Source organism: Phyllobates terribilis, unplaced genomic scaffold (assembly GCF_046119375.1).
Source record: "Phyllobates terribilis strain yellow unplaced genomic scaffold, ASM4611937v1 Scaffold_9__5_contigs__length_417890890, whole genome shotgun sequence".
NCBI classification, from domain to species: Eukaryota; Metazoa; Chordata; class Amphibia; order Anura; family Dendrobatidae; genus Phyllobates; species Phyllobates terribilis.
Window position 1 is genome coordinate 76,863,836 of NW_027362769.1, and position 12,820 is coordinate 76,876,655.

The window sequence follows — 12,820 nt, forward strand, 5'->3', positions numbered from 1 at the left end:
ATCAGTGGGTCTGCAAAAAATTTAATTGAACCGGTTTTGTGTCCAAGTATGTTCCAACAGAAAATGGTCCAATATTCACTGGTGAAACAAAGACAAGTTTTCCATTGTTAATCTAAAAAGACCCCAACATTATAAAATGATTAGGAACTTGCATAAAAAGCAACTCTCCAACTAAGGCCACTGCCCCACTATCAGTATTCGATCAGTATTTTTTCTCAGGAGTGGGAGCCAAAACCAGGTGAGGAACAATCAGAGAAAAGGTATAATAGAAACAAGTCACCAATTCTGCATTTATCACCCACTCCTGGTTTTGGCGCCCACTCCTGAGAAAAAATACTGACTGAATACTGACCAAATACTGAGAGTGGGGTCGTGGCCTTAATGTGATTATAGGAATATCAAGCAGAGAATAGCAGGAAACATCCCACTGCTTGATATGCCAGACTCATCAGCAAAATACAGGCAGCCATTTACAGCAGTCTGCATTCATTTAAATCCCTGTAGATACAAAAGAACATAATTTCCTAATGCTTCATGCCAGGAGAAAACTGCAACACACTAAAGAGAATTTAAACTCAAAACATAAAATTGGCCATAAATTAGTAAATTAAAATTTGGAGCAGTTCTATTAGTTGTCTCTTCTGAAGCAGCTTCTCAAAAGCTGACAACCAACTTATTTTGTCAGTTCAATCAATAACCAAGTCACCACTTTACTATCAATTGATTAAAAGATACTGTACACTATATGGTGAAAAGTATTGGGACATCTACACATTACATCTACAGGAGCTTTTAGGATATCCCATTCTAAATCCATAGGCATTAATATGGAGTTGGTCCCCCCTTTGCAGCCAACACATCTCTCTCTCTTCTGGGATGAAATTCAATAAGATTTTGAAGGTTTCTGTGGGACTTTTTGCCCATTCATCCAGAAGTGCATTCGTAAGGTCAGACACTGATGTTAGGTGAGAGGGCCTGGCTCACAATCTCCATTCTAGTTCAACCCAAAGGTGTTGGATGGGATGGAGGTCAGGGCTCTGTGCGGATAGTCATATTCTTTCACACTAAACTCCCCTATCCATGCCTTTACAGACCTTGCTTTGTGTACTGGGGCACAGCCATGGGGAACAGAAAATGGTTGTCTTCAAACTGTTCTCACAAAAGGTGGAAGCATACAATTGAATGATGGCGGAATAAACTTCAACTTTTGAAATGCATCACCCTGGACTGGACGCTGTTTGTTTGCCTCTATGTTGTTAATCCTCCAAGTGGGTTCCTTGGAACTTTGAAGGAGCGTCCAACTTAGTGAGTGCTGTCAGCCTACTGTTCTCAAGAGCCACAGGTCATGATTTCCTTAGTGTTGCACAGGTAATGGAATTATTGCCTGTCCAGGTACTGCAATTAACACCTGGGCACTACTAAGGAAATCCTGAAAACACAACCTGTTAGTGGCTCTGGAGGACTGGAGTTGGGGGAAGACTGGTCTAAAATGTCGTGTGTTCTGAAGATTTCCCTTCACTAGCAGGCCTAGGCCGACCCTTGAAAAACAACTCCAAACTTTACATTTGGTACAATGCAAACAGACAAGCAACGTTCTCCTGACATCTGCCAAATCTAGACTCATCCATCAGACTGCCAAATAGAGAAGTGCAATTCATCACTTCACAGGACACATTTACTCTACTTCAGAGTCCAGTGATGATGTGCTTTACGCCACTCCGACAGACACTTGGAATTGTGCTTGAAGATGTAAGGCTTACTTAAAGCTACTCTGGCCCAGAAACCCAAGCCATGAAGCTCTGTAGTTATTGAGTCAGGAGAGCGTTGGCGATTTTTGTGCACTATGTGCCTCAACGACCCTTAATTTGTAACCATACATGATCTCCACTTTGTGGCAGAGTTGTTGCAGTTTCTATCTGCTTTCACTTTTCAACACCAGTAAGTTAATGAGGGAATATATAAAAGAGGGAGGAAAGTGCCTTGTTACAAGGGTGGCATCCTATTTTAGTGACACACTGACATTGGTGAGCTCCTTACAATGAGACATTCTTTCATAAGATATTTGTAAAGGTCGACTACATGGCGTGGGTTGGACTTTATACACCTGTGGCAGTGGGACAGAAAGAAGAATCTGAATTCAATGATGAGGTGCTTCCCAATACTTTTTTTTTTCCATATAGTGTCCTTAAAGTCCCAACCAATATGGATAAATATCCTGTAGTCCATTTTGGAAAGATGGCTGCTGCTACGTAAATAACAAACATAAGTAATGAAACTTTGGTTATCACAGCAATATTTGATATTTTTATTGTCTTAGGTGGGAATTTTCTTTTGGATAAAGTAACTACATCATGTCATAAGCAGCAAAAACATCCCAGTTTTACTGTCACATACGAAAAAAATCTTATAAAAAGAAATATTGTCAACTATAATTGGAAATATTAATGACTGGGACATTGTTTAAAAAGTTGAAGCTGCACACAGAATGCCGTCATTTGTACATTACAGACTAAGTAAAAGAAAGCAGATGCTTACCCACAAACTTCTGTGGGGTGGAGCTCTTACGCTTCCCCATGTTGCTGGCAAGTCTCTCTATAACAGCTGGTCTTTCAAAGGGCATCAGAGACATGTTGCTTTCCATCAGGATCTCTGGATTCTTACACTCCTCCATAGGAGATGCTACATGGAACCAAAATGTCACATCAGAATCACTAACCAGCACGCCACATCCAAGTAAGGCACCACTATAGATCAACAAGGCTACTACCTGTTTACAAGAGACCTTTAATTGCCATTAGAAAAATGGACAATGCTGTCCAATGTTTCTGGCTACTAGAACTCTGCGTATAGGAGCTGATGGAGTGTATGGGTCATGCCCATTAGCACCATTTAAAAATGGCGGACAAAAACTTTGTAAGACTTTTATCATCCAAATTAAGCTATGCACAAGTAAAAGAAGCAGCTAAATATTGCATGCATTTCATATGAAAATACTAAACGCTAATATGATTTCCTCAGTAAGCCAACCAGTATATGTTACTGCATCCGATGTAACTTGGAATTAGGAAAAATTATGATGGCTTCTATCTTTTCGGCAACTTTCTTCTAATAGTTGCAGATATGCCACAATGCAGTGAAAACTATATAAATGTGTGTATTATACTTAAAAGACTATTTCTGCTCTTGGCTGCTTACGTGACACTAAAAAGGTAGTGAGCTGCAGTACCAGACATAGCCTATGGACAGGAAGGTCGCCATTTCTGGAAAAATGTGCAGACTCTTTCTTATTTTAGACAGTGCTTTCAAACCTAATTGTGCGTCCTATAATGTCAAGTTACCATTATTGGAGCACAGAGACTTGCCATAAAATAAGCAGATATTGACGCTTGTCTACTTACCACCATGAGACCCTGGTGCATGGCCTCTCTCCATTCCCACATTTTGCAGGTAATTGTGACAGCGTTCTTTATGTTCTTCCAAGGAGCTGCGCTGCTTGTAGCTTCGGCCGCAGTAGTTGCATTTGTGAGGTTTGCCTACTGCAAAGTGATGAGAAATCAGGTTACTAAAGTTCATGATTTAAGGGAAATCAGTTTTGAAATTTTCAGAAAACACTAACAATCCAGTATACTTCACCTTTTATTTTGGGATTATTTTGTGTACCTTCAGATAATGTTTATAATATGAAAATATATAATTATATTATAGAATTACATTAGAGATGACCATATCTATACAACTTTAATTGAATTGGTGTGGAATTTATGAAATTCGCAGATCCCAGCAATTCGAACAATTTTCGATTCTATTTGCCTTGTAGAAAATTGCATCAGCCACAGGAGGCTGACATGACCTGAGGCTCAGGCTTTCACATTACATGACATTTGCACAGCAAATCAGGAGGCATTTATCAAAGCCTGTATAAAAGCTAGGGCAAGGAATGCAGCAGCCATTTTAGGAGGTCTGAGTTCACAACACACATGCAATATTATACACACACACACACACACACGTGTATATACATATATAGTAAGCCCTAAAACCCTAAAGCATTGGACAAATACTCCAGACAGCAGTGTGTTGTACAACTGCAGCAGTGAGGAATACGAGAGTGGTAGTCTGCAAGTGATACAGAGATGAGACACACATACTCAATATCTATGTATGTAGATAGATGCAGCAGTGAAGTAATATGGTGTAGCTGGCATCAGTATATGTATAAAGAAGATTTTTTTTGTTGTTTTTAAATTACGGTAGTCTGTTGCAGATGTATTTTTTGACAGCTGAGGCTTCACTTCATGATTCAGGATGTTAGTGTGCACGGTGACACGATTTAATACACATCTCTCGAGAGCTCTGTGATTTTTTTTTCTTATTTTTGTCAAATTAATACCATTGAAAGAGGTTTACCATGCTTTAAAAAGTAACTATGGCAATCACTGGCTTCAGGTCATCTCATTACCTAATCATATATGGCATTGTAAAGAGATGGCGGGGGTCCACAGGACATATTAGCAAAGTTCGTGGGGTGATTTAAAAAGGAAGTCAATTTTTATTTGCCATTTTAACCAATATCCAGCTGATTGCGAAATATACTTTTACAGACTGTAAAACCATGTAAGATGTATCGTTTTATACAGGTTTATAAAGCAGAAAAATAATTAAAGGGGGATTCCCATCTCGTAAAATGTATGGCATAGCCACAGGATATGCCATAAATGTATGGTAGTTGCAAATACCATCAATGAAACCTACATTAATCTTGAGAACGTGGCCTTGTCATATGCAGCGGTGGTCAGAATTCCCATACAGATGAATAGGAATTCCGACTTCCCTCCACTGACAGCAGTTAGAAGGCAGATAGGGTCTAAGGTTATGGCATATTGGGATTACACCAAACACCAGGGACTGTTTTGCTAATACAGCAAGACAAATGGAAGAGTAAAAATCTCAACTGAATATCTTTCAGTTTTTATTTCTTTCACAGACTAAATGCTTTAGTTAAAAGCAGTCTGCCATTTACTGTAGCATTCTTAAAAACAATGGTAACTAACTGAAGAGAAAAATGCTCATAAATGAAAAAAAAAAACAAAACAAAAAAAAAACACCTGCTTACATGCTGCGGTTCTGCAGAATTTTAGGGTTAACCAATAAAAGGGGAACAAATGTTAAATTGTTTAGAGTACTGGATTAAAAAAAAAAAAAATTGCAATTTGAATTAGTAGGCACGGAGCCGCATAATTTTTTTGGGGTCTCACGTAGGTGCCATTATTTACAATTTAATGGCCAATACCAAGGACGAGGATTGAGGACAAGCTCATTTACCATATCAGTCTTCCTTAACTTGATGAACTTACAATTTATCTGGTAAGCTCTCTAAATAGCCCTAACAGTGCACTTCGTAGTGAGCATTGCATATACAGACGTGGTATTTATATCAGGGCTTGGGACAACGGATTCTCCAGCACAGAGTTTCCCAAAAACTCCAGTCCTAATGGCCCCTAACAGATCAGGGTTTCCCTAGTATTGCACCCGTGATGAAATAATCATCAAGGCATCAAAACTTGCCACAGGTTCTCTCAACTGTGTAATACGAAGGAAAATATGAAAACCTGATCTGTTGGTGGGCCATCAGGGCTGACGTTTGGGAAACACTGGTCTAGAGTGTCAAGTCTTGGGGGCGCACTGGGTCCTTTACTGTATTCTTACAGATCCAAGTCATAGAGCAAAATTACAAGAAAACCAGACTGAAGCCTGTAGTCAGATTTCAGGGTGTGGAGTCCCCAGCTCACTCCAGGAATGCTGCTGGACAAACACTCCCTCTCAGACAGGATTTTTTTTTCCTCTCCGTTGGGTTTTAATCCCTCAGGGATGTTGCTCAAGTACAGATTTTTTTCTCTGGGTGAAAGGGCTGTGAGTTATGACATTAATATGAAACGTGAACATTTTATATTGTTTCCCTCCTAAAAGTCTTATTTATTGGTAAAATGGAAAAAATGTTGCTTGGTAACATTAAGGTATAAGGATCACACAACAGAGCCTTCTTATCTGAGCAGGACCAGCTGTATTCAGAGCAATCTACAGACTGTAAGGCCAAGTTCACACGCTGAGTATTTGGTCAGTATTTTACATCAGTATTTGTAAGCTAAAACCAGGAGTGGGTGATAAATACAGATGTGGTGTCCTGTTTCTATTATACTTTTCCTCTGATTGTTCCTCACCTGGTTTTGACTTACAAATACTGATGTAAAATACTGACCAAATACTGAATGTGTGAATGTGGCCTAATAGAAGACTGGGATACAACGTTGTCACCAGTGTCCATTAAAAGTGTATAACTTGTCAAGGTTAGTCTGTGTCCGCATATAGTGGTTTTATCTCAATTTATTTTAAATCTCAACAAAACAATGACAAGTGGATAGGGCATCAAAGTGTATATTCCTCTGATCCGTCTTCTCCCAATGCCAATAGCAGGATCTGGAGCCTGAAAGCAGCAGCTAGAATATAAGGCTGGGGTAATACTTTCTAGAGATCAGATCATCTCAAAATCAGAAGGAGGATAGAAAAACATTATCTAGGACCCCTAAAAGTACATAAGGGGTGCTGTACGCAAACATCTACAAACATCTGTGTTTCATCAGCCATATATGCTATTTAATACAGATGCAAAAAATATGATGCTATCTACGAATCTACTGCATGCGCTTTCTTAATCCACGAAAAGCGGGATTTAGATAGAAGCCTCGACTGTCATTGCACTCCATGGCTGTAAGAGTTTCAATGTACTTTTTCTGGCAATTTCTACCTTTTCAGATGGGCAAAAACGTATGTTCTACGCCTAAGTTCTTTTGCACATGGACAGCGATAGAAAAACTACAATTAAACTTAGTTTGTGTCATTGGACTCTATGGGGCAGATTCATCAAGGCTGGAGTAGCACACGCTCGCACTATGCCACTCCTGCTAGAGTAGAAGGCGTCCAATTCAGTAAGAGAAGCACTCTTCGTAATGAATTCCGCGCCTCTTCTGAGTTGCATGTGCTTCTGTGCACTACCCAAGACATTTCTGGAGTAAAACCGGGTGGCACTCTTGATGAATCTGACAATTTTGCGTCTTTCCAAAGCTTTTACGACAGTTTTCTACTGTAAAAACTTTGATGAATCGATCCCCATGGCTCCATTGGTTATTCCGTCTTAATCACATTTTTTCAGATATTCAGAATGGTAGCCCTAACAGAGACACAAACACCCTACATAAACCGCAGAATGAACAGAGTCTTACTAACCAGACCCACCATGTTTAGCAACAAGAACTGCAATTAAATTCTTCTTATAAATTTGAGGTTTTAACATCACTGGTGAATCTAAACTTCACTATATATTCTACTGTGCTATAAAAAAAAAAGCATCAGTGATTTTGTTTGAACTGCTCCAGGTTGTAACCCTTATCTCTCTTCTCCTGAGTAATCTTAAAAGCTTATTTGTAACCAGTTGAAAGGGGGACTTTGATTTGTCAAAAATCGGCTTTTGAAGATGAAAGACGAGTGTTACAGACTGGAGCAGTTAGAATAAGATCACTGACAGATTTGACAGTTAACTCATTCTACAGTCTGCTATGTGTTGTGATTAGTGATGATCGAGTATGCCTCATTAACCTTTTCGGTGAGCACGCTCTGGTGCTCGCCGAGTATTTTAGCGTGCTCGGCGTTTCATTCACTGTTGCCGTGCCTGCAAGTGTCACAGCTGTCTAACAGCCGCGACACTTGCAGGCACGGCAACAGTGAATGAAACGCCAAGCACAACAAAATACTCGGCAAGCACCAGAGCGTGTTCGCCGAAAGGGTTAGTGAGGCATACTCGATCATCACTAGTCGTGATCCATAAAGGATAAACAACATTTGTGAAAAAATAAACTTTATTGAAAAATTACTTGTAGCATATATATATATATATATATATATATATATATATATATATATATATATATATATATATATATATATATATATATATATATATATATATATATATATATATATATATATATATATATATATATATATATATATATATAATAAAAGCCCCCCGAAAAAGGTGGGTTATATCCCTTAAGCAAAAAACAAAATTAAAAGGGGAGTTTCCTGAGGGTTTAAAGCAATAGAGTCTAAAAAGGTAATAATCGGGTATTGTGGCATGCAGACTATAATACTAATAATCCATTTATAACATTTCCAAAAAAAATTTCTATTCATTTTTTTCCTGTTCCACCAACACTTGGGATCACCTCTAAAGTGAACCATGTATTGCTTTGTCCATGATCCATTTTAATGAAAAATTAACAAAAAAAAACGAATATAACACTCCCACTAAAAGTGTGCCACAGTATCTGACTCCGACACTCATTTTTATCAAAAACACTGAGAGGGCGACTTCTGAGGAAGCCTTGAATTTTGCTCCTGAGCTTCCTTGATGAGTAATGAGCATGGAAGGCAGTTACACCACAATGCACTGGAAAATCCAGTCAAAAGATTCCAGTCAGCACCACACCCCCAGCTTTTACCAAGGTCTAAACTGCAGAAAAAGAGATTGTGGTGGCAACGGTGCACATTGTGACAAAGGAAGAGATTCATAAAACATGTAAAATATTACAGTCAATTATACACCTTAATATGTGGAGAGACACACTGGGCCTCATATATAAAAACCTGTCGTTTTTACCTATTGTGACCAATCAGCACCTTGCTTTCATTTTTAAAAAAGCTCAGGCACAATGAAAGCTGCACTGTGATTGGTTGCTATAGGTAACCAAGTTTTTTTCTGTCCACTGGTATCCAATTCTGATGTATTGATCCATTTTGATTGAAAATCAATAAACAAATATAATTCTGACAAAAGAAATGTAGCAGCTTATACATTAGTATCTCACATAGGAATAGTTGTCAACATTTCTTGGGACGCCATACCCAGCCAGTCCGCCCCAGAACGCCACCTTTTGGGCAGGGCTTATATAAACCTGAACCCTATTTTGTCTCAAGAATCGGGGAAATGCAGAAAATCATGCCTAATTGGGTAACTCCTTTATAAACAGAAATGCCAACTTACCCGAGTGCGTCCTGAGGTGGCCCGTGAGTGCATCTCTCCGTCGGCAAGCATAGCTACAAAATGGACACTTAAAGGGTTTTTCCCCAGAATGCAGCTTAATGTGGCGCAATAGGTTGCCCTTTTGAGTAAATGAGGCTCCACATTGGTTGCAGTGAAACGGGCGCTCCCCTAGACAGAGACAAAATTAATGCCATTGAAATAAACCAATGTACGTTAGTAACTATCACAAAGCATGCCAGTGTAGCTCTATGGAGATGTGGTCACACAAATGGGCATCATAGATGCAAACTACAACTCAGCACAGATGGCTCTTACCAATCATATGGAAGAATTTACTTTTTTATTATTATTATTTAAATGCCCAATAGGTTAGAGGTCAAATTTAATGAATTGGTATATATCCATAACAAGAGAATGGATCGCAGAACTACTTTTTTCCTCTCCTATCAGGTCCAGGATGGATGGTCATATACCGCTACTGACAACCTACTTAAAATTGAAAACTCTACGAAAATGGTGGTCAATTTCATTTACCTACACATTAGGCCAGATTCCCACATCTGTGCGTTGCGGGCCAAGTACAGACAGCGATGCCTGGACTGGCCGAGAGTCTCCAGACTCAGAATTGGCAGCCTCACATATGAGGCCGCCGGGATCTGGATGAGACACCAGTGGCTGGTGGGTGAATCACTGATGTGTGAATGCAGCATTAGTATTAGTAGAGTATACCATGTAGAGGAGCAGAATGGTGGCACCTCACCCATATACATTATACACTCCAAACATAGGACAGTTGAATGCATAAGAACAGATTCAGATTGCAGAAAACATTGTGAAAATTAAATTTTTTTTTTTAATGCAACAAAATCGGTATTGGAGACACCATGTACAAGTCCAACCTATGAAATATTTATTCCTCCGCAAAGTGACTGCCAACAGCTAAAAATGTTACATATGCAGTATATTGGGATAGTAGTATGCTACTAATGTTCATTAAAGAGGTTGTCCACTAATTGTACATTGATCAGCCGAGGCCCGGCACCCCCGCCGATCAGCTGTCATCGGTGCCGGCGGCCGGAAGTATTTACTTGCGGAGCTTGGCAGTCTAGTTGTAGTGGCCGTGGGGTACTGCACATCTGCACCTATTCAATTCAATTGGAGGCGAATGTGTAGTACCCGTGGCAGCCACTACAACTAGAAAGCCAGCTCCGCAAGCAAGTACTTCCGGCCAGCGGCTGCCGCCGACACTGATGACAGCTGGTCGGCGGGGGTGCCAGACCCTGGCTTAATGCATAAGTAGTGGACAACTTCTTTAAAAAAACACAATAAAAATGCTTTAAGTAACACAAACAAGTAATTGGCAATTTCAAATTAAGTAGCTCATAAAACAGTGGGAAAGTATATAACCATACCCCTCTGGGTGGTCTACTTATATGGGTTTAGGCAGCTCTTTCAAATCCATGAACTGTGTAGTAATTCTTCAATTCACCTGTGGTGGCAGTGTAGGGGAATTGAACACTTGCTGCAGGGTTTCTTTGGTTTACTGCCGTTCACTAAGGAATCCAGCAGTGGGAAAAAAGCGTGACTACATAATGTTTGACACTTCTCTATTCTGTTAAAAACTGGAAATGGGTTCCCACATTAGTAGGCATCCAAACAATCTATCTTTTATGGAATATTCATCACATATGTCGCAAATGTGAAAAATCCTTTAAGAAAGCCTATATTCTGTGAGAAGCTGCCACAATATGCTCGACAATACACAAAGTTAGCTCTTCTTTCACAGAATACAGCAGCTACTGTAATGGTTTCGGATGCCTTGTAACATTAGATTTGGGAACTAGTCCTCACAATTTTCTAAAGTCTAACTCCACTTGCAAAACCAATTAGGCGTAGACATACTATAAAAATACCTTTAAAAAAATGTCGCTTTGAGATTTTCACACAAAATCCTCCTTCTACAACTTTTGGAGGCTTCTTTCTTCCCTGTCGACAGTGACTTCCTGGATTTGTGACATTTTCTGTATATGAAATAGACACAGTATCGGTGGCCACCAGTAGTATTCTGTGTAGCAGAGGACACCAAGAAATAGGAAGATGGCTTGGCAGGGAGTAGAAAGATGGTACCATGTCAGGCCATAAGTTAAGAAGACAAGTTATGAAGATAGGGAGAAAAGGGGTTGGGGAAAAAATGTGAAGGCATAGGGTAAAATGGCTGAGGGCTATGTACGGTACTATTGTTCAACACCGGTTACAAGTGGAGTTAGGATCACTATATTAGTTAAAGTGGCTCTAGATCAAAACTTCATTTTAAAATGGTTTAGCTAAAGATGACATTTATTGCCTATCATCAGGATAAATGTATGATTTTGAGGGCCCTCAGCTATGAAGCCACAGATCACTACAACGAGTGTTGAAGTCAGTCTATCAGTCCCATAGACAGTGAATGTAAATGTGCATGCTCAACCAGGACCACCACTCTAGTGTTCAGTAGGGATAAGAGATATAGGTCATTTGTGGGGAAAAAAAAAAGCTTTAAAAGCAACCTGTCATATTGTATATGCAGTCCAATCTGTGTGAAGCATGCTAGAGAGAAGAAGCTGCGCAGAATGATCTATAGATTTGCTGGAAAAGATTCAGTAGAAGGCCTCATTCACAGGTCCGTGTTTAAACACTTACGTGAAAATATAGTACCGGTGCTTTGGATCATTGCGCTATCAGTATACGGTACATGTGTCGGTTTTTTACCATCAGTATTTTTCACGGATGGATCGATAAGCTTCTCCTATTCTTTTAAACGTTAAATACGTACAGCTCACAGAGGGTATATGGATGACATCCGTGTACTGTACGTGTTTTTCACGGACCCATAGACTTGTATCGGCACTTTTCATCCGTGAAACCGGAGAAAAACGGACATCGCTCAGTTTTTCACAGTCAGACGGTCCGTGAAAAAGCACGGGACATGTGAACAGCCCCATAGACTATAATAGGTATGTGTTGTATCAGTGAAAAACACAGATGAAACACGTACGTGCAACACGGAGGTGTGAATGGGGCTTAACTTGTATTTTTGTAATTGAAATCCCTAGTGTTTGTATGCATACAAGTCCAGTGGGTGGTCCTACTCAATCTCTGCATGCACAGTCATGGAGGGAAGACTGTCAATCACTGAATAGGACCACCCACTGGACTCCTATGTATACAAACACCGGGGATTTCAATGATTAAAATGTAAATTTAACTGAAACTTTTCCCACAAAAATGATCAGCTTTTCCTGCTCAATAACATCCATTCAGGGAATCAAATACCATTTTCAACATGACAGGTTCCATTTAACTTAGGATGAAGAACTCCATGCAGAATGTGATCCACTGTGACAAAACCAGGTTCTGCCATCCTAGAACAAAAATCTTGTTATATGGGCATTTGTGCTTGACGATGGATTATTATCATTCAACACAAACTTTTCTTGCAGTTAAAGTGTCAGTAAAATAATAAAAGGCTGTTGATTTAGCTGGTGTCAGTTACTTTGACGGAGGTTTTAAGAGGATGGATATTGGGTTGGCTGCTCCACTGAAGAATGCCTGAAGGATCAGATTGTAATATTACCTGAGCTATTGCAAGCACACACATGATTAGCATAACAATTTTACCAGATTTAATGCTCAATGACAGGTAATACCCAACTCGCACTCCAGTTCTTTCTGAGCTACGTCTTC

The 12,820-nt window shown here is 39.6% G+C and overlaps 1 protein-coding gene across 7 annotated transcripts in view; it reads right to left on the bottom strand.

Annotated features, from left to right (window-relative positions):
* Positions 1–12,820, bottom strand: part of IKZF2 (IKAROS family zinc finger 2) — an 88,034-nt gene that overhangs the window by 12,962 nt on the left and 62,252 nt on the right. For 5 of the 7 annotated variants that reach the window (XM_073646622.1, XM_073646623.1, XM_073646624.1 and 2 more), the window contains exons 5-7: positions 9,098–9,265; positions 3,399–3,536; positions 2,536–2,679 (exon numbers count right to left, since the gene is read on the bottom strand). In XM_073646622.1, coding sequence (XP_073502723.1) covers positions 2,536–2,679; positions 3,399–3,536; positions 9,098–9,265 — 450 coding nt within the window. The remainder of the gene's footprint in view (positions 1–2,535; positions 2,680–3,398; positions 3,537–9,097; positions 9,266–12,820) is intronic. The other 2 variants (XM_073646625.1, XM_073646621.1) reach the window with 1 other exon arrangement.